The sequence below is a fragment of the Mobula birostris genome, chromosome 23 (genome assembly GCF_030028105.1).
Source record: "Mobula birostris isolate sMobBir1 chromosome 23, sMobBir1.hap1, whole genome shotgun sequence".
Classification (NCBI taxonomy): domain Eukaryota; kingdom Metazoa; phylum Chordata; class Chondrichthyes; order Myliobatiformes; family Myliobatidae; genus Mobula; species Mobula birostris.
The window spans coordinates 40,175,807-40,202,772 of NC_092392.1; the positions used below are offsets into that span (position 1 = coordinate 40,175,807).

Genomic DNA, 26,966 nt, shown 5'->3' on the forward strand with positions numbered 1-26,966 from the left:
TAAACACTATGGATCTTGCATTAAATTATTAATTTATTTGAGGTCATGTATGACTTCGTTTCTCAATACACTGTGCAAGTTCTAAAGGGAGTTCATGAGTGAGGCAGTACCTGTTGACCTTAGTGATTAAATCTCAGATTTTATGGTTCAAATATGAGTTCTGCTGGGGTCACTACTGTAATGATAAAAAGTACCTCGGAGTTCACCCATATTATATACAAATTAGTACATTGGGAATTGTGTTGTGCTTGGTAAGAATTCATTGCATGCATGATGGTTTTTAAAATCAAGCCCAAGCCAGGCCTTGCCCAGTGTCTGCACTGTGTCTGTAATGCTAATACGGAGCTCCCAGTTGCCAGCCATTTTAATTCTTCTTTCTACTCCCATACCAACCTGTATATCCTTGGCTTCTTCCATTGCTAAGGCAAGGCAATACACATGAAAGTATGAACATTAAGTGCTTCAGCTTCAGGTAACCTTTCACTCTATCACATTCTCTTCCTTTCTGGTCTTTCCAGGTTCTCTCAAATAACCCCTCTTTTCAGGTCCTCTCCAATAACATATCTCCTTTCCCCTACCCCCAAGGAATCAGTTTCTTTCCCCTTCCCCACCTATTCCATCTGTTACATCATCCACACATCCCTCCCGCTTGGTCTCCTGTCCCCTTTCTATCACTGTGCTAATATACCGACCACCCTTCCTTACTTGTTTCCTCTCTTCACCCTCCTTTCTTCTCAAGATTCCATAATCTGATGCCTTCCATTTATCAATCGTAGCCTCTGTTGCTCTCTCCAACCTTTCCTCCCCCACCTGTCTCCTTGTCAATCAACCTTAGTTTCTGTCTGTATAGAATGTGCATTTTCTCCCCGTGGACATATGGGTGGAAACTGAGCATTTCAGATTTTCTCCCATGCCCCAAGAATGTTTTAATGGCTCTCATAAATATCCCCAGTGTAGTTGGATATTAGCAAAATCAAGTGGTGTTAATAGCCAAAGAGTTTAGAAGGAAATAGTGGGGGAAGAGTATTTATGTTCTTGCTGTGAGGACTGGCATTTATTCAATGTTATAGGCCTTGTCCTCTATCATAAGGGAATAAGAACCATGCATTAAGAGAACAAGTTAGCCCAACAACAGGAAGTTTAGGTAATATGTTGATTATTACATGGCATGATCTAGCTTGCCTTTCTTTTCTCATTTCCAGCAGGATGTAGATCGTTGGAGGTGTGGGTGGAAAAATAGATAGGGTGTAATCCAGGCAAGTGTGGGTGTTGCACTTTGGAGGTCAAATGTAAAAAGAAAGTACACAGTAAATGGCAGGACCCTTTGGAACATTGTTGCAAAAAGAGATCTTGGTTGCAAGCTCTCTGGAAGTGGCTACATTTCAAAAGAATGATACAGAAGGAATATGGCAGACCTGCCTTTATCAGTTGAGTGCTGAGTAGAAAAGTCAGGAAGTAATGTTGCAGCTAAATAAAACGTTGGTTAGGTTGCATTCGCAGTCTTGTGTTCATTTCTAGTTGCTACATTTCAGTAAGGATGTAGAGGTTTTGAGAATGTACAGAAGATACTTACTAGGATGTTGACTGAATTAAACAATATTATCCATAAGCAGAGATTAGACAAACTTGGGATTGTTTTCTCTTGAGCGTTGGAGGCTGAAGCGAGATCTGATAGAAGTTTATAAAATTTATGATGCCATAAATCTTTTTATCTAGGAATGTCATATCCTAGAGGGCATAGCTTTAAGGTAAGAGGGAAAAGTTTAGGAAGATATTGGAGGCAAATTATTTGCATAAAGAGTTGCTCGAGGGCATGATGGAGGCAGATACATTAGTGACTTTTTTAGAGAAATTTAAGCAGGCACATGAACATGCAAGGAATGGAAGGATATGGATCAGAGGCAGCCAGATGGGAATAATTTAATTTGGCTTTATGTTCGGCATAGACACCGTGGCCTGTTTTGGTGTTGTCCTAGTTTGTAATGTATGAAACTGTCATATTCTATGATTTACAATGATGAAGTTTACAGGATCTTTGATAGAGAACCCCTCTCTCACTCTTTCAGATTTAGCTTAAAGTATTTCATATCTTATATGCCTTCCTGATACTTCAAAAGAGCTTCCAGTTTATGAAACACATTTACTTTGATGTAGAAAAACACCACAATCATTTTGTCCAAGTCAAGATTATGTAAACTGTACCAAGAAGTATGATCATTTAATCTGATAAAGACACTCAAAATTCAGATTAATTGAGAGCAATTTTCCCTTTGGAAAAACTTATTGTAATCTTTAAATTTCATATATTAAAGATAATGCAGAGGAATGGAATTTCATCTTGTGAGCCACTAACTGGAAAGCAGGGTTATTAATAACTGCAATGATTCCTAAAATAAACTCTGCTGAGCCTAAATCATAGAGAGATACAACATGGGAATAGATTCTTTAGCCTGCTGAGTTCATGCCAACCATTACTATTCCTGTGATTCACTTCACTACTCCGCTTCACTATTCCTGCATAAATCCTATGTCCTATTCTCCCCACATTTTCATCAAGTACCCACAGATTCTACCACTTACCTAAATACTAGGTGGAATTTACATGGACGAATTAACCTACCAACCAGCAGTCCTTGGAATGTGGAAGGAAACATGAATATCCACACAAAACCTATGATATCACAGGGGAATATGCATCTAACATGAAGATTGCACCTGGGTCTCTGATGCTGATGCAACAGCTCTGTTAGCTGCACCATTGTGCTGACTGGAAGATTACTTTTGGAATTGTTCTTTGTTTTGTTTTCTTGCTTTAAACCATTCCTCTTGCTAGCTTTAGATTCTCAATGTTTTTTTCAAGATAGAATTTGACAATGAATCACAATGAAAAATATTATAGTTTAAATGATTTAATTCATAATGGTATGAAGCGACAGGTGAAATAAGTTGACTGGAATAATCAGCTTTACAACATTTGTACTAGTTACATGATGCACAATTATAATTAAGTGATATTTACAAGTCAGGAATATTATTTGATTTTCAAATAACCTTGGTATTTTAATTGTGGGTCGGGATATATATACTATTAACCATTTTACAGAACTTTCCAACTAAAACAGCTTGTTTTCATATTCTAATCAAAAGTTGTTGGTTCATACTTGTTATTTTTAATATCTGAAGGAGGGTATTTTTATTGTTTTTCTTGTGATCTAGCTAGGAGTTGTGAATTGCTGCATCTTTAGGGAATGGATCAGCCTCAACAACTGAGACCACTCTCTTCTTCATTTTACTCCTGAGGACTTTTTGGAATTTCTGTCGTGCAAATGCATATAGTAAAGGATGGAATATAGTTGTGCCATAAGCAAGAATTAGAAAGCACAGTCTTAATTTTACCATGCCCTCACTTAAACCTTTACATATTATAACAGTATTTAAAATTGACAATGGTGTCCAACAAATGAGAAACGTTGAAATAATTAAAAGAGACATGCGGAAAACCCTTTTTTGTCTTTCCCGCCTTTCTCGATGCTGCTTGACAACTCTTCTTAGAGCGATTATTACAGAAACTGAAGTTCTTACTCCTAGTTTGATGTTATGTCTTCTATTTTCTGATTGATCAGTATTTTCATGTTGTGTACTTAGTGGAATATTTGTCTTTCTTTTTCTTTTGTTCTGCCTGGTTGAAAATCTGGAACCTATTTTGATGTTCAAGGCTTGGAGAATTTTGCTGTAGGTTATCAACATTGCAATAGCAGTGAAAGAAAAGATGGGAATCTGAATTAAGAGATGGTAATATATTCCCAAGTCATTGCGATATTCATTAACACTAAAACATAAGATTGTTTTATTTTGCCAGGTGCTTTCATCATTGCGTAGATTAAAGAAATTGACTTCAATGAAAGGGATCGTAAATGCAGAAAAGGATGCAATCCATACTGTTGTTAATAATGTTATTGCTCTTCCCATTGTCAAAATCCGATTTGCTGGCTTCACAGAAATATCGTAACGATCCAAAGTGATTGCAAGGACATTTGCTGATGTTGCTACACTAGTAAAAGAAATGCAAGCTTCATGAAAATTACAGATCAAAGCTCTTTCCTCTAATGAAAGGAGAGTGACAATGACTGTAAGGGGAATGCATCCAACACATATTACAGCATCCAGTATATGCAAGTTCATAGTGATAATATTACTGACTGAATTAATAAGGTTTGACTTCATACAGTAAAGTCCCAGTACTGTCAAATTGCTGCTGAGTCCCAACACAATTTCCAGTATCAAAAATCCAGTAAGAAATGCTTGAAAACTTGATGGGTAATCATCAATATGATGTATCTCATCACTAACTGTCAGATTAATTTCTGATTGCATGGCGGCTTGTATAGTGGAAAGGAAACAGATTCTTTGCAGATGATCAGTCCTGAAAATGTAAACAAGAATATTAAATTCTACTTTTTTTTTAAACTAGCAAATAAATTGATTACAAAAATATTTCCTTTTATTTGTAATTTCACTCTACACATGCAGCCTTTTTCGATTTTGTTTCCAAATCACAAAATTTCAAGCAGTTTTGCCGAAGGTTTTTTTTTGTGTTTGCTGCCCAGAATTTCTTGTAATTATATAACTCCTATGCAAATGTAGCAGTTCAATGTTCTATTGATTTCTAGCTTATACTCAGCTGCTGTGCACTCAATGAAGTCCACGGTGCAGTAGGAGCATACTAGACTTCTTCAGCATGAGCACTGGGCGACTTGCAGTCAGATTGAGTACTCCGTTACATCGGGAAAAGTAATTAAAACAAAAATGGCTGGAAAAGGTTATCTGCGAAAAGAGAAACAGTTAAGGGTTTGGATCATCAGAATTGGGAAAGAAAAACGTTTTAAATTGCAAAGCGAATGAGACAAGAATGTGAATAGTGATCTGTGACAGTGACAAGTTGATACTATTTGATGGGTTAATGAAAATTGGTAGAGAGAGAGAGTGAACAAAAGCTCCAATGTAAGTTCAGTTAGAGAGAATACAAACAAAGGAATGTAAAAGTAATTAAATACAGCATCTAGCATGCATCCAGAAGGTCAGATTGTGATAATGTGGTAATGAAGAGAGAAAAATTGAGTGAATGACCTGCAGCAGAGAATGGCCAGTTTTGATATAGGTAAAGAAAGCTGATTTCCTGAAATCAAAGAATACAGCATTGAGTCCTGAAGATTATAATGTGTCTAGATAGCAGATGAGGTGCTATCCCTCAGGCTTAAATTGGGCTTTGTTATGACCTTGCAGGAGGTCATAGTCATCAGTCAGAGATGGAGGAGGATGAAAAATTCAGGTGAAAAGCAAAGGGGAGCTTTGAGTCACCCCTGCAGCTTCATCTTTCCACTGTACAGCAGACTACATTATGAACAGCAAATTCAGTACACTAAATGAGAAATGAGAAGAATTGCAGGTTTGGGTCCTTCAGTGAAGGGAAGGGAAGGAGTAATAGGACAGGTGTTGCAACTCTTGCAATTGCTTGAGGTCAGTAGGTCCATTGATTTGGATGGACATATTGTGTAGGGGTATGGTGTATCAAATTTAGGAAAGATCTATTTGCAGTAAAAGGAGTACAGTGAAAATTTATCAGGTTGATTCCTGGGATTTTGAGATTTTGTATGAAAAGGAAAGTAAGTAGACTTGGCCAATAATATAGAGTTTAGAAGAATGCAGAGCTGTTTTTTTTTCCCCTGGCTTGGGTGTATAGAACTACAAATTACAACCTCGTAAGCACCCTGTGTACACTGCTTCAGTGCTTTGGTCCACACTGACCTGTACAGCAAAGTGATCACCTTGCTGGAATATGAGCAATCAGCAAGGGCTCACCTGGAAGAGGGTGGATATTTCAGGCAGATGAGAAGAAGTTTCTTCACCTAGCGTGCTGTTGATCTTTGGATATGATTGAGAGCTGTTTTTTGGTATTGAAGGAATCAAGGGATGTAGAGTTAATACAGCAAAGTGGCTACAGTATTAAGTAAATGATCTACAATGGTTTTGTTTACTGTTGAAGCAGGAGTGAGAGGATGAATAGTTACAACTGCTTGTATTCTTTATTCAGAACCAGAGTTTGGAAAATCTATGCATGAAAAAGAAGTAACTTTTCTTGACAGCTGTTTGTGTTTGTTGGCATTACACTTGGTGCCTACCCACAGCACTAACTTGTTCTAGTCCTCATGATTCTGGAATCGAAATTCACTGATTAGTACTTGCTGGCATTTTTTCTTTTTAAGAGAAAAAGATATCTGCTTGCGCTGTAGGCTGCTCTTCCAGGTGAGCCTTTGCTGATTGCTCATATTTCACTTTGCTGCATAGATTGGTGTGGACCAAAGCATCGAAGCGGTGTACACAGGATGCCTATGAAGGTTGGAATGGGGTGGTTTGGGTGACTGCTGTGTCCTGGAGGAGTCACTGGACAGTGGACTTAGGCCATTATTATGGTAGGCATGATGAGAGCTGGAGACTAGCACTGGCTGTTCTCTGTACTGAGAAGCTAGCTCTATCCTTTTGGTTTTCATGAATGTGATGGAAGCTGTTCTCTTCCCCTCGGTTGGCCAGTTTACCTCAGTGCAAAAATTTGCCTTGGTAACTAGCTCAGTGGCGATTATTGACCATTGACCTTGTTACCACAAAGCAATCTCTAGGCCTTCAGTGTTATCCAATGGTAAGGTGATGAGAGAGACTGTTGGCCTGGGCAATTCTACCAAACATCAGCACAGTCCATGCTGGCCAGGATGAAACCCTGAGCCTGCATCTTTCACATTGCTTCACTCCAGTCTGCACAAAATCAGCTCTCACTGGCAGCCTCTAAACATCATCTAAGTGGCTCATTCTACACAAAGCCTTAGGACTATTTTATTTCAGCAGTGTCCACAAGGGGTTGAGCCTTCTGGAGTCTCTCGTCACCTTCTGGATCAACAACTCACAGTAGCAGGCGGGCAGTGCTCCCCACCTTGTACACAGCACAACAGCCTGTTAATAATGTTTCCATATATATTGCTACAGTGACCCCTTTTAGTGCTGATCGATGAGTGTTCTTGTTTCTGTGTATATCCAAATGACTAAACAAAGTAGTATATTTGTGTTTGCTCCATAGGTTATGATATTTTCATATAATTCAGAATACAATGTTTCAGTTCTTACGACAAAAAAGAAATGATTGCAATAAAATTTGTCACTAATGTACACTTTCCTGATCACAAAAATCCACTAATTTATTGCACTGTAAGTGTAAAAGTTGCTTTTTAAAGTGAAAATCTATTTACAGATTTAGTAGAATGGACCTTTATTTGCCATGAGGATTGCATTTGTTTAATTATTTCTAAATAAACATAGATTCTTCACAGATTTACTATTCAGTTATTTAACCAGTTTTTGATTGAACTGGAGTTGATGAAAAGTGTCAGATTTAGTATGATGTGTTTGTTATAAGTAAATACCAAATAGTAAATCCTGGGTGTTTCTTCTACTGGATTTGATATGTAATGAAGCTCCCCTTCACAAATGCATGATTATTAAATAGGCAAAACAAGACACTGCCTGCATCACTATCAATGCAGTAGACAGTTTCAAATCAGGAATTGATTAGAGCTAACATTTATTCTGTAATATTAGGTACTGCATCTGTAATATCTCCAGAAAGGGAATTCGCACTGCATCTTTATTTGGCTAGTTAAATGATGAGTGTTAAATAGCTACATTTTCAATGTAAACTGTTCCTTGGGATTTTGATGCTTTATAAAGTAAATATGCCACATTTTAGTGTATGTGGTTATACTTATCATATAAGCAACATGGAAAAAGTAAAACACAAAAGGATAAGTAGAAAGGAATATTGGTGTTAAATGTTTAAAGAGAGAATGATTCTGCCGTCTGTTGGGCATAGTATATAGTGCCACATAGTTTGGATTTTCCTTGGATCATTTGGCTCAAGGTCCTGTCAGTGTTTGGATCATACCTCACACAAAGGAAGATGGTTGTAGTTATTAGAGATTAATTTCCCAGACCTGGGCATAATAGAACAGTATCTTAGGGCCAACCATTCTCAGTTGCTTCGTCTGACCTTGTGAAGGAAAGGTCCTTGAAGATGACTGCACAGTGTTCAATACCATCTTCAATTTGTTTTGCAACTCCTCAGCAAGTGAAGTGCTTCATAACTACATGCAGCAAAACCTAGATAATATTTTGGGCATTGACTGGTAAGTGGCAAGTAGGATTCACACCAGAGAAACACCAGACAATGACTAGGTCTGAGAAGATTTGTGGTATTAATATAGTGGAGGACATGGAAGAGCTATATACTTGACTTTCAGTCTGAGCAGTTTCAATATATTTTAGCACCTTCTTTGCTATTTGTTTCTTGCATTAATAGGTAAAATTGTTTTCCTATACTGTTCTTCAGTGCTCCATATACGTTTTGTTTTTCCTCTAATGAAATTCAAAGGGAAGTTAAATAACAAGGTGCATGATTAATTTTTGTGTTTGAAATGTAAGCAATGTCAACAAAATTATGTAAACCGTTTGAATAAACCATTTGAATTAAAAACAGAAAATGCAGAAAAACGTGCAGCAATTCACAGGATTGATAGAAAGAGAAATACTGTTAACATTTCAGATTGACGACCCTTTATCAGAAATGTTGATTGCATTTTGATTTCTACACTTTTAGTGCTTTTCAACTGTTGTCATTTTTAAATAGCACCTCAAGGGGCATTTGGTAAAGCAGCAGTGTGGATGATACTATTCTTGATGCCTTTTTACTATTAGACCAGAGATCAGACTAGATGGTAAATCTTTTCAGATTGAATTAGGTTTCATCATAATTTCAGAATTAACATGTTATTTTAAATCGTGGGGCAGTTTAAGCAAGCTCCTCGCTTTTATTGTGTGAATTGAAATTCAGTTTGCTTAGAATAAATAGTGGCTCATACGGCATCAAAGATGTGATCTTTGAATTTCTGCCAGAATCATTTGATGACTTGATTCATATTGAGACCTACTGAATAATTTTCAGATTGCCTTTAAAGATGAGCGAGAAAGCAGACCTGGACAAATCATATTTACTGCTTCTGAATTGCTTGTTCCCAGTAAATTGTATTGGACAGAGCTAGTGCTTCAGAGCTAGTGAGGGTTGATTTGTATTTAGTTCTGACCTCTGTAATCAATTTAAAGCACAAAATGGCTTCACATTCCAGCTACAGATAATGTATTCAAATAAATTTAGAACTAATTGAAGTATGTTTATATAGAAATTAATTAATTATAAAGTAAAATGCATAATAGAAAAATGCTGCAATGTTTGTCAATTCAAAGAGCAGCTAAAATTTAGATTCAGTTTGTTTCACTTTTTCTGAACGTTTTGCATGTGTCGATTTATGGGAAGCCATTCACTGCACAGTAATAAAATTAGTTTTTCTAGATATATTATGAATAAATGTATTAAAATGCTTTTTATTTCATATAAGGAAAAGTAAATTATTTTTCAGAATTTCATTAAAATTGTTATAACAAAATTAATAAAACAACTAATTACTAGAAAAATGAACAAATCTTACCTTGGCTGGAAACCAAAACCAAATCTGTATGTGGGCCATTTAGAACTGATCCTTTGCTAGCAGAATATAGTGAAGAGTTTCACGATTGCTTTGGATCTAATGCTTTGAGCAACATTTGCTTCGACTATTATTGTTTTAACGTATACAATGAGTGGATTTCAGTAGGCTGCTGTTGCTTCTATAAACCAAGAAATCAATAAGCTTCTGAAAATATCTCATCAAAGTAGCATACTGCAGCCTTGTGTCTCTGGAGATCACATTGAGATTTAGCTCTCTCAGAATGGTATGGCAGCGTGAAGTAATTGTGGGCGGCATTCACTGAATGACAGCTTGACTCATTGCCTCCCTTTACTGCAGAGAATTGCAGTGTATGCATTTGTTTTGATTTGCTAATCATTAAAGGTTTATCCACTTCTTCCTGCAAAGATTTTAAAAAATCAGCCATTTAAATAAATATATGGCTTGATAAGTGAGGAAAATTCTCAAGAAAAAAATCATTAATTTTGAGTCCAGTTAACCAGATCTAAAGATGAAAAATGTCTATTCGGGGAAAGTATTCAAATAAATCTTGCATGAAATTTTATTCTGATTTTCTTTTGAAACTAATGAATTTTTTTAATGTAGTTAAATACTGTAGTGAAGTATAGCTCCTTTCTCTTTATTTTACAGTTAGTAAAAATTTTTGTTGTGAAATGGTAATTATTTTGCTGACAATTTCATCAATAATTTAGTCAGTTGCCTCATTACATTGAAAGTATTTTGTACATTTGTATCTCACGAGAGCTCATTTGACAATTGATTGATAATGTTAATTATATTTCCCTTGACCATTATCAAGTGAAATCAAGTAAATAAGTTACATCAGGCTGGTGTGTGATAATAATCCAATTTACCCCGTGATTATTATTAGAAGTAACACTGCATTATTGAACTTGAAAGCTGAATCTTTTATGATGGGTGTGTGTGTAAATAAATGCTACAAAAAAAACCTACAAGAAGTTAAGCATTTTAAAGTGGTAATTTCTAGAAATTAACTGGTTATATAGACTATGGATGTGAGGTAGTAACCTTTGCTTTGGTAGCAGTCTGTTTACATTTATTGATGTCTAATAAATACATATTCAAAGTAACATGAAAAATACCCTTAATCAGATTTTGTTTTGTTTTGAATTCTATACTGCAAATCTCTTCATTAAATATGTTTTATGCAAGTTTACATTTGGAACAGCAATTCTTGCTGATCCTTGAGCCATGTTTTATTTGCAGTCTTGAGATTTTTCGATGCTGTTTAATTTGTTTCACTTACAAAATCTGCCAGAGCTACAGTAGATTAATTCTTAATGGAAAGCCTTTTCACGTGCATCTTGCATTTGCTGATTGAAGTTGCTGCATTGAGCCTTCAGAAGTGCTTTGTTTTTTCTCCCCCCTTAACAAGTTTCTTTGCTTTGTTTGTTCTAATTGTCTTCTAGGGCAAACATATGCCCCTGATGAACCTGCTAATGTGTAGAGCTTCTGTGTGTTATGAGACCTTTGTGTCCTGTTAACAACTGAAAATATAATAAAGGTAGTTTAAATGACTATAAAGGTGAGACATAATAGTTCCAGTACAATGAAGGATGTGGTAAGACATAGGCCATAAGATACAGGAGCAGAATTTTGCCATTTAGCCCATGGAGTCTGCAATGCCATTGCATCATGGCTGATCCATTTTTCCTCTCAACTCCAATTTCCTGCCTTCTCCCTGTATCCCTTTTCGTGCCCTGACCAATCAAGAATCTACCAACATCTGCCTTAAGTATAAATAAAGCTTGGCCTCCACAGCTGCCTGTGGCAACAAATTCCACAGATTCAGTTCTCTCTGGCTAAAGAAATTCCTCTTAATCTCCATTCTAAAAGGTTCCCCTCTATTCTGAGTCTTCTGGTCTTGGAAACTCCCTCCATAGGAAGTAGCCACTCTATCAAAGCCTTTCACCGTTTCATAGGTTTCAATTAGGTCGCCCCTCATTCTTCTGAATGAGATGCTCTTCATGTGACAATTTGTTTAATTCTAGATCTTAAAGTTAGTTTTAGGTATCACATGCAATGTGGGAGAATGGTGAGAAAGGCATTACCGGCCTATTCCATTCCTGTATCAAAGCTGGTAAATCTCTGAAAATGCTGTGCTATTGGAGCAGCCATGTTCAAAACTTTTGTTTCTCATTTCATGTAAGCCACATACTGGATTTGTTTACTGCTGTTGTTACAAATATTCAACTTTAAAGAGAGACCTTTGTTTTGAGCGGTTGGCATTTTAAGGAACCGAAAAAGCAACCAAGAATACAAAATAGTTAATCAGAAAAAAAGCTGACTATAGTGAAACGAGGAAGAACTTGGCCTACATATAAGGTATGAAGGCAGAAATGAAATGCAGGGATGGGCGCAGGTCAGAGAGATGGCTTGCTTACAAGTCTTGTTATACTGCCTAGGGTGCAGGGAAAATCCTGATGCCTTTGATGAGGAAAAAAAAAGCAGTTCAATAATATAAGAACAAGTCAAACTTGAATGTAAAACTGAGAGGTTTCTTTAAACTCATTTTTTTGGGATCTGAGTGTGGCTGGCAGGATCAATAATTTATCGCTCATCCCTAGCCATCTTTGAGAAGTTGGTGTAAACTGCTGCCTTTCACCACTGTAGTGTTTTTAGCTACTTTCCATGTCTCCAGTAATCACTGTCCAACATGGAGCAAACTGACCCATCTGCCAAGATGAAGTGGTTAATAGATATCAAGAGGAAGTTTCTTAAGTTGGTAGCCCAGGCTAACCAAAGGGATGCCAGTAGACTATGGCAGGGTCTAAATGAGATCACTGGGTGCAAAGAAAAGGCTGGGAATATCAATAACTGTGGCGCTTCTCTTCCTGACGAACTTAATGTATTCTACGCAAGATTTGTACAGAAGAGGAACATGCCGCTCCCTCCGGATGAACCGGACCTGGTGGCATCGAGATTTATCGTTACTGAGGAGGATGTTAGAAGGGCGTTCCTGAAGATAAATCCAAGGAAGGCGACGGGCCCAGATGGCGTCCCAGGACGGGTTCTCCGGGCCTGTGGAAGCGAGCTAACTGGAGTGTTTGCTGACATCTTCAACTGCTCTTTGCTTCAGTCTAAGATCCCCTGGTGTTTTAAGAAGGCAACAATAATCCCAGTGCCGAAGAAGAGCAAGGTGACATGCCTGAATGACTATCGACCGGTGGCTCTGACATCAATTGCTATGAAGTGCTTCGAGAGATTGGTTATGGCACACATCAACCACAGCCTACCGATCAACCTCGACACTTTGCAATTCGCCTACTGGAGCAACAGGTCAACGGCAGATGCCATCTCTCTGGCCCTTCATTCCTCCTTGAAACACCTGGAGAATAAAGACGCATACGTAAGGCTCCTTTTCATTGACTACAGCACGACCCAATTTACATCAGTGGTGCGCAAGTGGAACAGGCCAAAAGCTTTAAGTTCCTCGAGGTCAATATCACATATGACCTGACTTGGTCCAACCAAGCAGCGTTCACTGCTAAGAAGGCCCACCAGCACCTTTACTTCCTGAGAAAACTAAAGAAATTTGGCCTGTCCCCTAAAACCCTTACTAATTTTTATAGATGCACCATAGAAAGCATTCTTCCAGGGTGCATCACAACCTGGTATGGAAGTTGTCCTGTTCAAGACCGAAAGAAGCTGCAGAAGATCGTGAACATGGCGCAGCACATCACACAAACCAGTCTTCCATCCGTGGACTCACTTTACACTGCACGCTGTCGGAGCAGTGCTGCCAGAATAATCAAGGACACGACCCACCCAGCCAACACACTTTCCTTCCCTCTTCCCTCTGGGAGAAGGTTCAGGAGCTTGAAGCCTCATACTGCCAGATTTAGGAACAGCCTCTTTCCAACTGTGATAAGACTGCTGAACGGATCCTGACCCGGATCTGGGCCTTACCCTCCAAATATCCGGACCTGCCTCTCAGTTTTTTTGCAGTACCTTACTTCTCATCTTTCTATTTTCTATTTATGATTTATAATTTTAATTTTTAATATTTACTAATTTTAACTATTTTTGATATGTAATATTTGTAATCCAGGGAGTGTGAAGCGCAGAATCAAATATCGCTGTGATGATTATACGTTCTAGTACCAATTGTTTGGCGACAATAAAGTATAAAGTAAGTATAAGTATAATGCCATGAGACTTCATCAGGTCTGTGCTCTGGAGTCAATATTGATTCCAAGGATTGTTCTCTTCTATCTGTTTACTATTGTGCCACTACCTATGATACAATGACTACAAGGATGGAGAGAAGTGTTGCGAGAGTAAAAGGTATTTTGGAAACTAACATTAAAGGAAACCAAAGCAATTCTATAATCATATAAAAAGTAAAATGTTGCCAGAGCAGCAAAATGACCAAATGAAGAACAAAACCACTCCATTGATGAAGCCATGTTTCAAAAAGTTGATTCTCCTCTTCTTGCTCTTGAATGTAGGGCTTCAATTTCTTATAAAATTCCTAATTAATAGATAATTGTATTAAATTTAGATGTTGCACTAACACATTTGTATTTTTCTTATCTCGATCAGTATATTATTAACTGTTGCCTCTCTTTTGTCATCAAATCATAGATTCATGCCCATTCTGTTCAAGAAATGAAGGCTTCCTCCTGCATTCAATTTTTGCTTACTTTAAATTTCTTTTGGGCATTCAGCATGACATAACCTTTGTCCTTTTGACATTCAGTACTATAACCAGCTCCTGCACTACTTAGATTTTAAGTTTTTTTTTCAGATCCTCCTCTCTTTCAACTGCTAAAATGGTATGATCTTCATGTCTGATAACTTGAGTTTCAGATTTTCATTGTAATAACTGCTTTGGCCCATTTCAGTCATGAGGTGCTTCCTGTGCAGGTTAGACAAGTATTATGTTTAAAATATATTCCTGCTTCTGCTGGCAATGATCGTCCTTCCTGATGCCTATTAGCTGTGTTTGGCCCTGAATCCACATGACTGGGTAAATGACTATAAAATGGCACAACAACTTGAAATTCTTTATATCAAAAATATCACTGTAACTAAGACAAAATAAAATGCTGCAAGTAATATGAGTATTATGAAAAAATTACAGAAGGATTATTTGATCAAAGATTACATGAAAGGAAAACTCTACAAACAATATTTACTTATCATCCACCACTAGTTTCTCTAGCAATCTTAAATTTTTAACTCAATTGTAACTTCAAATCTCTTGTAATAACTCTGATTTTGGGACCAACTCACCCTGGTGATCAGATCTGTTTGTACTTTGTTAACAGGCTGCTGAGGCCAGTCCCTGACACGCACTGTTTTGTAGAATCATGCCCCTAACAATTGTCTAATTCCCACCCGTTCCTTCAGTGCCCAGTTTATTTCTTATTATTTCTATTAAATAAATGCTGTGATTGGAGAAAGTTCAGAGCTTAACAGCATCTGGAGAAGTTGTTTTTACTGTATGGAGAAACTGTAGACACTTAATCCACAGATTCACTGTGGAAGAATCATGACTTTATTTTCCCAAACAAAATTAAGAACATAATGACTTTCTCGCAGAATTCAACTGCATTTTTTTAAAAGTTATTTTAAAATATTTAGTTTTCTCCAACAGTATGCTGGATGTTTTTAGATCAATTTTTTGCCCAGTGGTTGTCAGTTAGGAGTTGAATGCATGTCATCCTAAAGGTACCTTTCAATCCTAAATACATAAATCTCAAGTGTTGGGCTTCGTATTCTGGCATTTAAAATTCACATACAGTACTTTGTAAAAGTTTTATACACATATATATAGCTATGTGCCAAAGACTTTTCCACAGTATTGTGGTAATTTTATATGTTGCACTGTACTGTTGCTGCAGCAAAAAAAAACGTTTTCATGACATATATGAGTGATGATAAAGCTGGTTCTGATATGGTTATCTCTTGTGGGCTGAACTGTTGGTACAAAAAAAAACAAATTTCATGACGTGCGTGATAATAATTCTGATTCTGATATGGATCTCTATTGCAGACTGAGACTGGGAAGGGGGCAGGGAGAGGGGAATCATGGTTGGGAAAAGGGGAAGGGAGAGTGGAAGGAGCAGGAAGCAGCAGATAGTCATTCAATAGTGATCAATAAACCAATTGTTTGGAAACAAATGACCTTACCTGGTGTCTCAGGGCTGGGTGTGTCTGCACCTGTACCAACCCCTTCCACACCCCCTCGCACTCCTCTGCCACCTGTCCCACACCTCTCCCGTGGCGCTCCACTCTTGCCATTCCCAACATCCTTTGCTGGAGCCAGATTTCCAAACACCCTCTCTGCTCCATGTTGACAAATACAGTACTGTGCAAAAGTCTTAGTGTTGGGATATATATATCCCTAAGACTTTTGCACAGTACTGTAATTTTTCAAAACATTTGAGGATGATCCACACTGCAACTTGTTAAAATCAAACTAATGAAAGAAGACAGTAAAAAGATAGGTTGGACAGCAAGACTGATTAAATGACAACGGGAAACGATAAAACAAAATGGGAGGGGTGAAGGAAATGATAGAACAAGATAGGGGTGCAATAGTTAATGGAGTATTATCCTTAAAATCAGAATAGATGCAAATGGAGAGAAATAATTTGAGGAGGAGGGAACTTTGAAAAATCTGGCAAAGAAAAATGTGGCTGTGCCTTACAAAGATGAACACTGAAAGTGAGGTTCTGATTAGAGCTGCCAACTTCAAGCAGCAGCCCACGCCACCTCCACCTCCATTCATATTGGCTATGGTATCAATGTCTGTTGGCTTGAGAGAAAATGAAAGAAGTGGCTATGTTGATATAAATGTTAAAGGCAAGTACTTATGACAATGCAGGGGTGAGTAATGATGGGGTAATATGAATTGGTATCAAAAGGCAGCATATGCAAAGCAAAATAATAAATAAATAAAGATTTAAATGCATGGACTTTGTTTACAATTATGACGAAAGTGAGGATGTATTGAAAATTCTGCAGATACAGTCAGCCACAGACTGCACTTGCATTATTTCAGCATGGAACATTTCCTTGTATAAAGTATAAGTCATTACATGGTGAAAATGGTCACATTTCCAAGTATACTTTTACAGCTGTGAAGCAAAGTGGAAATGTTTTTGAGTGGATTTAGTGTTTGGGGTTGGAGGATGTTCGGGATCTTGGACATTATGGATTGGAGAGTTAAGGGACTGTTGGTTTAGAGGGTGGAGAATGCTGAGATCTTGAGGAAGATGAAAAGATTTAAAGTTCAAGTTTATTGTCATCTACCTGTACATATATACAACCAAACAAAATAATGTTTCTCTGGGTCTCGGTGTACCCACACAACATGTATCACACACTGCACATAAACCAAAATATTATACACTAAATAAATATGTGGTAAGGTGCTGCACAGATAAACAGCTCACTCTTCTAGTGACGAGATTGTGCCGGTAGCAGGGGATTCATTAGTCTCACAGCCTGGGGGTAGAAGCTATTGCTCGGTCTGGCAGTTGTAGACCTGATCCTTCCGGATAGTAGTGGGTCAAAGAGATTGTGGGTTGGGTGGTAGAGATCCTCAACAATGCTTTGGGCCCCTCATCTGCATTGCTCTGGTAAATGTCACAAATGGTGGGGGGGGAGAGCGCGGGAGACCCTGATGATCCTCTCTGGCAGTCCAGTCGTGAGTTAGCTGCAGACTGAGCTTACAGCCCTGGGGGGATGTCCAATGTTCAGCATGCTGGAGCTTGAGCTGTTGCTGCCAACTCGGACTGACTGGGGTATTTCTATCAAGAAATTCAAGATCCAGGTACAGAGAGGGATGCTGAGTCCTAGTGAGACAGTTTACCCAGCCTTTGAGGGATGATTGTGTTAAATGCCAAGCTGAAGTTCATGAACAACATCCTGGCATATGAGACATCATTTTCTGGGTGGGACAAGACAAAGAGGAGGGCCGAATCTATGGGATCATCAATGGACCGGTTTGAGTGATAGGAGAACTGGAAAGTGGCTGAAAGGTGTGATTTTATATGATCCATTACCAGATACTCAAAGCAGTTCATGTTGCTGAAGTTAGTGCCATTGGGCAGTAATCACTTAGGCCATTTACCATTGCTCTTTTGAGTACTGGAATGGTGGTGGCTGCCTTGAAGCCTGCAGGGACGGTGGACTGTTTCAGACAGAGATTAAAGATGTCCATTAGACCTCAGCACCTGACCAGCATGTTGTCTGGCCCTGCAGCTTTGCTTGGGTTTACCTTGGCTAGGGTATTCCTCACCTCAGCTGCAGCCAGAGATGGTGTCTCTTTCTCAGGAAGAGAGGGTGCTTTCTTTGATGACCAATCATTCAATTGGTTAAATCGTGCAGAGACGGCACTTAGCTTATCTGGAAGGGGGATGTTGCTGTCATTGACACGTAAGGTGGATTTGTAATCAGTTTTAGTTTGTATATCTTGCCACATGCTCCGTGTGTCGCTGGTGTCACAAAGATGTCTGTGGATTTTCTGTTTGTACTCATGCTTTACGTTTCTGATGGCATGGGAGAGCATGGCTGTTGCTGACCTTAGTCGTCCTGGCCCCCAATCTGAAGGTAGCATCCCAATTCCCTAAGCAGTGTACAGACCTGTGCAGTCAGCCATGCTTCCTGCTTTGCCCTGGCAGTGTAGTGCTTAATCATAGTAGAGCCTCGATGCACTTTCCTATGTAGTGAGTCACTGATCCTGCATATTTATCAATGTTGATGTGATGATTTTAGGTAGGCACCTTCCTGAATATGCTGCAGTCCATGCTTTTGAAACAGTGCTGTGGTGGCATCTTCTGGCCAGGTCTGTATACAGGAATTTAAAGAGGAGGATTTTAAACTTGTTGATTGGGCATCAAGAATTTGGGTAGTGGATACACCTTTCATGTTGCAGTCAAAATATACTGTATGTATCCCTCCCCCGCCCCCCCCCACCCACTTTCTGCTTTCCACAGGGATCGTTCCCTATATGACTCCCTTGTCTATTCATCCCTCCCCATTGATCTTTTCCTGGCATTTATCCTTGCAACTGGAACACCTGCCCCTACACCTCCTTCCTCACTACCATTCAGGCCCCAAATAGTCCTTCCAGGTGAGGCGACACTTCACCTGTCAGTCTGTTGGGGTCACCTACTGTGTCCGGTGCTTCTGGGGTGGCCTCCGGTACATTGGTGGGACCCAACGTAGATTGGGAGACTGTTTTGCCGAGTGCCTACACTCTGTCCGCCAGAAAAAGCAGGATGTCCCAGTGGTCACCCATTTTAATTCCATTTCCCATTCCCATTCCGAAATGTCAGTCCATGGCCTCCTCCACTGTTGCAATGATGCCACACTCAGGTTGGAGGAGCAACACATTGTTTACTGTCTGGGTAGCCTCCAAGCTGATGGCATAAACATCAATTTCTTGAACTTCTGGTAATGCCTTACCTTCACCATTCCCCATTCCCATTTCCCCCCTCACCTTATCTCCTTGCCTGCCTATCAGCTCCCTCTGAAGCTGTTCCCCCTTTTCTTTCTTCCATGGCCTTCTGTCCTCTCCTGTACCCCTTTTCCAGCCCTGTATCTCTTTCATCAGTCAACTTCCCAGCTCTTTACTTCATTCCCCCCCCCCCAGTTTCACCTATCACCTTGTATTTCTTCCTCCTGTTCCCCCACCTTCTAACTCTGACTGCTATCTTTTTTTCTCCCCAGTCCTGATGAAGGGTCTTGGCTTGAAATGTCAACTGAACTCTTTTCCACAGATGCTGCCTGGCCTGCTGAGTTCCTTCATTTTGTGTGTGTTACTGTACGTATTAGTAGTTCTAATATATTGGAATTGAAAGAGACTGGTAAATGAAAGGCGCTGACAGAAAGTTTTAGAGTGAGACATCTGGATGCGGCAAAGCACAAAGGTTTTTCGACAGATGGATAAAGGAGAAATTAGGCAATATAGGTCTTGCATACATTTCCGGATTGCAGAGAACAAAGATTGCAAGCAGATTGGTAGAGTCTGAAAATTTACCTCACTCTAATTATTTCTCAGCCAAGCTTGGTAATGATCTTGTTGAGATTAATCTTCATATCCCCTCTCTAACCTGTATGTCTATGAAATTGTATATCTATCAAGGAACTTAAATGCTAGATACTAGTTCAAACTAAAAATAGAACTCTCTATTAAGAGACATTCATTGTTTATCAGAATAATCAACAAACCTGTCATCTCTCTGCATTAAGTACTTCATTTTTTCCTTCTAGGACTCAAGTATTTGCCTATATTTATTTTCCTAATAAAGAGCTTGAATAGAGTGTGATGAATTCCATGATATTTCTTTTACGTATATTCAATGCATTGATTTCCCCTTTCCTAAGTATTCTTGATTAGGTGGTGGTGAAGTCCTTACGATAGGCAGTGTGTTCCAGGATTTTAACCTAGTGAAGATGATAGACTGGCAGTGTACTTCCAAATCAAAATCAGTGACCACTTCAAGGGAACCTAAAGAGTGCTTTAATATACCTGCTGCTGCTCTTCCTGTTCATGGTAGAGGTTGCAGGTTTTGGAAGTACTGTTGAAAAGGCTGAGCAAGTGACAATCATGCATTTGTAGATGGTACACACTGGTGTCACGCGTACCATTGATGAAATTAATGAGGAGACTGCTTGGCTATGGACAGAGTTGGTGGTGCACTTATCCACACAAGTGAAGATGATGGTGAGGCCTTTATGTCAAGAGATGAGTAACTCGCTACAAGATACTAAGCCTCCTAACTTGGCCTTGTAACCACAGTATTTACGTGGCTGTTTCAAGTGATTTTCTGGTTAATGCAGATACCTAAGACATGGATGGTGGAGAATCTGATGAAGGTAATACCATTGAAATGCAGAAAGAAATGATTTATGGAGTGCTAGTCATATGGCTTACTGGATTCCAGTTAATTGGGACACATCGGGACCAGTACATTTTAGCTAAATTAAGCGGCTGTCCCAATTAGCTGAAGTTTCATGGAAATAGATATAATGGTGTATTAAAAAAACTTTTGTTTAATTGTGATAAGTTGTGTATTTAAATGAAATACAGAACAAATTACTACACTACCAATACTAATACAGTACTACAAAACTGTATTGCTTCCTAATAGTTATCGACAAAGGAATTAATCCAGTGTATGCTGCTGTGTTCTGTTGATTGACTGTAAATGAACAAAATTAGCGCAGACACCTCGTACAGATAATGGATTGCCTTCGTACAATGCTTTAGACGATTGCATCCTCAATCTTCATTTTTTACAACTTTCAAGATGATTGTCAATGCCTTCAAATTCTTCGTAGCTCCGAACTTGTTGAAGTAGTGAAATCATTGCATTTTTACATCTGGCCATTTCTGGCATCTCCAAACCTGAATGCTTGAAAGCGCAGTGAGCAAAACAGTTCCAAATTGCCTTGTTGTCTTCCAAAATGTCAGAAATCATTGTTATTTGAACACAAACACAAGCAACACTATATTTAAAAACAGTTTGCTCTGAGCCACAGAAGTGCACAGGACTGATGGAAGTTAGAAACTGGTTGGTAACAATCTCTCGCACTAATTAAGCGGCATTTTGTCCGAAATAAATAAAGGGAATCCCAGCTATTTTCTTGATTAGTTTTTCTTCTTTAAGAGTTGTCACAAATAAGTAGCAGTCCTGATTAACCGATGGCCCAATTAACCGGAATGTACTACAAACACGAGGAAATCTGCAGATGCTGGAATTTCAAGCAACACACATAAGAAATGCTGGTGAATGCAGCAGGCCAGGCAGCATTTATAGGAAGAGGTACAGTCGACGTTTTGGGCCAAGACTCTTCGTCAGGACACAAATTCTTGATGAAAGGTCTCGGCCCGAAACGTCGACTGTACCTCTTCCTATAGATGCTGCCTGGCCTGCTGCATTCACCAGCATTTTTTATGTGTGTAACTGGAATGTACTGTCTAGTTTTGGTGAAAGGCAGTAAATATGGGAATATTTATGGCATGTTACGCATAACGCACATACTAAACCAATTGTCCTCTATTTTTGTGAATGACTGGTTTGCTACAGAAAATATTGACAGCTTCCTCGCTGTTCAAATGTAATTGCAAAGGTTACAGCATGAAACTGCATTTAGTACATGCGTTCCGTATTAGTTTTCCAAACTAATGTACCAGCAGAGTTGTATTCCAGGTATTAAGAGTTCACTCTGTTTGCCTTCTGTTTCACAGATTACCTTTCACAAGGAGTTGATCTCTCTGGGATTGATGTTATAGAAAATGATCTTCTTTTTATTGCAAGAGCCCGACTTGAGGTTGAGAATCAAGCCAAGCGGTTACTTGAACAAGGAATGGAGACACAGGTAAATGCCTACACTTTGTAAATCAAAACACTCCTGACCTAAAACTCGGAGATATAAAGAAACACTGGAAGCACTCAGAAGAGCAAGGAGCATCTAAGGAAAAAGAAGAAGTTAATGTTTCAAATTGTGTATTTCAAAATAAATGGAAAAGGGCAATGACAAGTTTTAAGTCACAGCGAGATTTGAGGAAGGAAAGAAAGGGCAAAAACAAATCTCTGGGGTTATCTGGCAATTGTGTCCTAGCTCTATGTTTGTGAAAAGGTCTGCTTAATAGATTTAGTGAGGATAGAGGTAAATAAAATGAACAAATGTGTGAAATGCTGGTCAGAGCTTTTGTTAAAACCTGAAGCCAAAAGGAGAAAGCTGCTAATGCCCAGTCGATCAGGCTGTGTATTACAGATGGATAATCTTGTAATGGAACTATTTAGTCCTGATTTAAGCAGGTAATGATTACCTGTGAGTGCAATATCAAGCTAATGTTAGAGTTTGAAGAACAGCATCTCATCTTGTATCCAGATTTGTTATTGGCCATTTCTGTAGTAATGATCTACTGATTAGCATTCTCCTTTTGGTTTCAGGTTTTAGCAGTATCTCTGACCTACATTTTATTGCTTTTATATGCCTGTGGTTTTTTCCCACTCTCTCTCTAACTACTTCCATTAAGCTATTAATCAGACACTCCATTAAAAAATTGGTTTACACGGGCAACCTTGGCTTTATCCTATCAGATTTGTTCCCTTTGTCCTATCCATGCTCCTCCACCCCCTCCAAAGATTTTCTAATTTTCCCAGTCCAGGGTCCTTGTCTTAAAACATCAATTCTTCTGTTTCCACAGATGTTTGCTGACCTGCTGTACATTTCCACTACTTTGTTCTATAGTCCATATCTTGTGTTGAATGTAGAAAGTGTTTTCTCAATTTTTGAAGTAATAAGTTACAAATGATGTGTTAAATTATGAATGATTTTGGTATAGATTTGTAAACCTGAAGGCCTATTACTTCTGTTTTCCTCATTTGCCAACATCATAATATCAATTGAAGTAAAATTAAATGTACTGGTAGCTATGCTATAATGCATGCCTCCATAATTGGAATTGGATACAACATGATTGATGGTTTAAGAAACACTATTTGCATTATGTAGGCTATCACATTTGTGAAAATCTGTTTAAATCTGTGTTTTGAAGGCAACTACAGGCCTTTCTGGTTACAAATTGACTTTTTATAACATGAACTTTCTTAGGAAAGTAACTTTTATATTACGACTGAATTGCCTGTATTTAAATACATCAGTGACATTGAGTAGTTGCTTTTAACATTATCATAATTATAGTAGTGCATTTAACATATTTAATTTACAATACTGAACTTTTGGAATTCATATTGGTAATGGTAATGCTGCATTATCTAGCTACAGAAGGCATGTAGATTACATTAGCTGGCTATAAAATCAATTCTTGACATTCTATGACTTGTACTCATTTAAATTTAAAGTTGCTTGATATTCAGGTCTAACTTGCCACTCTGATATTAAGCAAACACGATTATCAATTTAATTACTTAAGATGTTTCTGTATTTGATTGTAATCAAGGGCCAAGTATTGATGTTAGGTCATTGATTATTCAAGTAGCCCTTGTTCCATAGAGATTTGGCTAAAGTCAGCACTTCAATATTATTTATGTTTGTTCAATAAAGCTTCAGGAAGTAATTATAGGGTGGAAAAACCTACTTAAATCATCCTTGAATAGTTCATTCTTGCTTTGAATGACCTATTCAATTTCGTATTCTGCACGTGAACTTGTTTTAGGTAAAGCTAAAATCTTAAAGGGATGTCATCCACTATTGCTTTTCCCTGTGTGGCAAAATGTTTTTAAAAAATGAAGCTGGGTTAGGAAATTGGAGGTAGCTGTACAAAATCATGCGCGTAACGGTTCACATGAACGATTTGCATCAATAAACTGGAAAAAGGCAATCTTGTGATATGAAATTCTAGGAGTGAAGACACTTTTCAAAATTTTACAGTTATATCTTCAAATTTTTTATTGTGAGGGGGGTTCCCTTTAAAGCTACTGTTATTTCAGCAGTGCACTGTTTCAAGGAAAGATCTTCCAATACAAAAGAAAAAGCATAAAGGTAAAGTTACTGATGGCATTCAGTGGCAGTGTCATTGCTGAGATCTATCAGGTATGTCCTAGGAGATAGTATTAACCAAACAAAACTGAAATAGACCAGCTACATAAAAACTAAGACTATAAGAGTAGATTAGAGACTTAAATGCTGCGAAAAGTGTCTCTCTTCTTGACTTCCTGTAACCTTTCTACTAACAGCAAAATGCAATGCAAATGCAAAAACATAGCTGGGATACTTCCCACTTTCCAAGATAAGTTTAACTCTTTTAGAGCTCAGACAGTTTGTCACATGCAAAATAAACTTGCCCACTTGTTTGAACAATCATTCATTATGGAAATAATACGGAAGGTGTGTAGCTTGAGTGGTTGATATTTGAGTTGAGTTGGGTTCCTAAGATTAGAGAACAACTCAACTCAACCTGACAATCATTTACTATTCTTACAATGTATTCTCTCTAGCATTGCTGCAGCAAGGCTGCACATACTTGCTGGGGCTACTCCCATACCACCAATCAAACCCTTGACTTCTGCACCAAGGGCAAAAGCAGCCAACACATAGAAATATCACTTTCAGGTTAACCAGCACAACCTAGCCATCAAACAGTGGAGGTAGCTTTACAGTAATCAGTATGTCAGGAAGTCAGGTTGTAGTTGAGTGATCGAGACTGAACAAGACTGACTCGCGTAAAATAAAGTGAATAGATTTTCTTTGATGTGGAAAGGTGTTCAATACACAGACATATTTAGAAACTTTATTGAATGCTAAAATTTTTATGATACTCTAAACTTATCCTTAGTAATTACTAGCTTCTGCATGGTGTTATGGAGTTTGGTGCTGGCAAGTGTATTTACTGAAGCTTTCAGTACCGTTTCAGACATCATGAATTTAAGCGCTTTTAGGGTTTTGAAATTTTACCAACGTTGTCTCTTGGGTTTGAATTTGCAGTCCCATTGTACCCTGTGTATTTGATGGCAATCTGGAAAGCAACTTGGGTTCCATTGTGTGGATGTCAAAATTCCATAATGAATTAAGCTAATTGTGAGAGATTATTTGTGCCTTTAGGGCTGAAGTCTCAAATATATCACCTATTAATAGCTCATTAATCAGTTGATTGGATTCACATTTTTAATAGAATGTTTTGTTGCTTGTTTAAAATTAAAATGGAGGCTTAAATTCTTTTATCGTTGTCTTAAAACAGCTTGGTGGGGTTGCTCAAGGAAGTATTGCTAAATTGGAATATATTCCAGATTTTAACCCAAATGAAAATTAACATTAAAGGCGCAAGATTATTTATGGAACTTAATTTAGAACTGGAACATTCATATAACACTCTTTTTGGTGGTGGTGGGGGAGGAAATGTATTTTACAGTTAGTAAATATCCATCTGACAAAGGCCTTAATTTATATGTTTATTCAGTAATTTAAAAAACCTTCAACAATGCAGTAGTCTTAACAGTATATGTCAACCTAGATGTTCCAGAATTTTGGAGTGCCTGCTTTTGATTGCCATGAGATGACATGACTAGACATACCTTGATTATATTTGGTATGTTATTTAATCAATAGTGACACACTTCAAATTATTTGTGAATCATATTAAATATTATAAAATTTTATTTGTAGTAAATGATCATATTGAACTATAGAAACATGACTTGCTAATTTAACAAATCTATTTGTTGCCAAGCTAGTAATGTTGGGAAAATTATCAATTGGTTTATTGCTTGATATTGACATCCATTGTTCCTGTACTCTGTTCTTGTGTGAAATGGATACAGAGAGTACATCTCACTGATCTGGCAGCCATGGCACTAGGCAGTTTATATGGTTTGGCACAGACTAGATGAGCTGTAGGGCGTGTTTCTGATCTGTACTTTTCTATGACTCTATCACTCTATAACCACTTCAGTCGAGCGGCAAGATTGGAATGTCCTGGAATTGGGCTCAAGCCACTACAGACTTTTGCTGAAGTGAGAATGCCAATACTGAACTATAGTTGACACATAATGCTGCTGCTTGTGTTTCCTGGTAATAAAAATAAAGTTGGGGAAGTGTTCTTAGAATTACACCTGCCTCTTTTGCTGCCAAAGCCCTTATTCCATTCCTTTGTTCCCTCTGGATTTGCTTATTCCAATACACGTCTGACTGAATGCCCAATTTCCTCAAGCATAAACTTAGTTAAAACTCTGTTGTTGTATCTTCACTCAGACCATGTCCTGTTCACCCTAGCATGACGGTTTGTGCAACACCTTAATTTAGAGGAAAATATCTACTGTTTCCGGATGTTTTGTGGATTTGGATCTCTTATTTCTCAAGCATAACTGTGCTCTTTAAATCCTTGGATATCTGCAACTCTAATTTTGTCTTCTTATGCGTTCCTGATTGTAATTGTTTCACTGCTAATAGTTGGAAGGTGAGTCAAAAGGTTCTGTAATTCCTTCACTACCCTTCCATCTCTAAAATTTGATTCTCCGATCAAGCCTTTGTTCATCTGCACTAGTTTTCAGTTATGGGTCCTGCTGTTAGATCTTGTTTGACAGTGTCCTCCGAAGCAGAATGGAATAGTTACTTCAGTGCAATAACACTGTATTGATCCAAATTCAATACTGTGAATTGATGTACAGAAATTCAGCTGCACTGGAGAGCCTGAATTTGGATGTGCAGCCCAGAAGAATGTACAGATGGAAGGTAATGTCATGAATTTGTAGATGAGGACAAGTACTTTGATTTTCATTTGGTTGGAGCTCAATAATTAAATGTAAATGAGCACACACTTAACATTCCATAAATGAATAAATCATTTTTTTTTAGAAGTAATCTTTTGGTCACCCTGTTTTACATTGTAGTGGT

The 26,966-nt window shown here is 38.1% G+C and overlaps 2 protein-coding genes across 5 annotated transcripts in view; one reads left to right on the forward strand and one right to left on the reverse strand.

Annotated features, from left to right (window-relative positions):
* The window catches only part of cog5 (component of oligomeric golgi complex 5), a 114,303-nt gene that overhangs the window by 38,473 nt on the left and 48,864 nt on the right, over positions 1–26,966 (forward strand). For all 4 annotated transcript variants that reach the window (XR_011882952.1, XM_072241515.1, XM_072241518.1 and 1 more), the window contains exon 7: positions 21,856–21,986. Coding sequence is in view for 3 of the 4 variants with exons in the window: in XM_072241515.1 (XP_072097616.1) it covers positions 21,856–21,986 (131 nt within the window). In the remaining variant the exon portion in view is untranslated. The remainder of the gene's footprint in view (positions 1–21,855; positions 21,987–26,966) is intronic.
* Positions 3,217–4,374, reverse strand: LOC140186771 (G-protein coupled receptor 22-like). The gene has a single exon (XM_072241314.1). It carries the CDS (start codon positions 4,372–4,374, stop codon positions 3,217–3,219), a length of 1,158 nt encoding a protein of 385 aa, XP_072097415.1.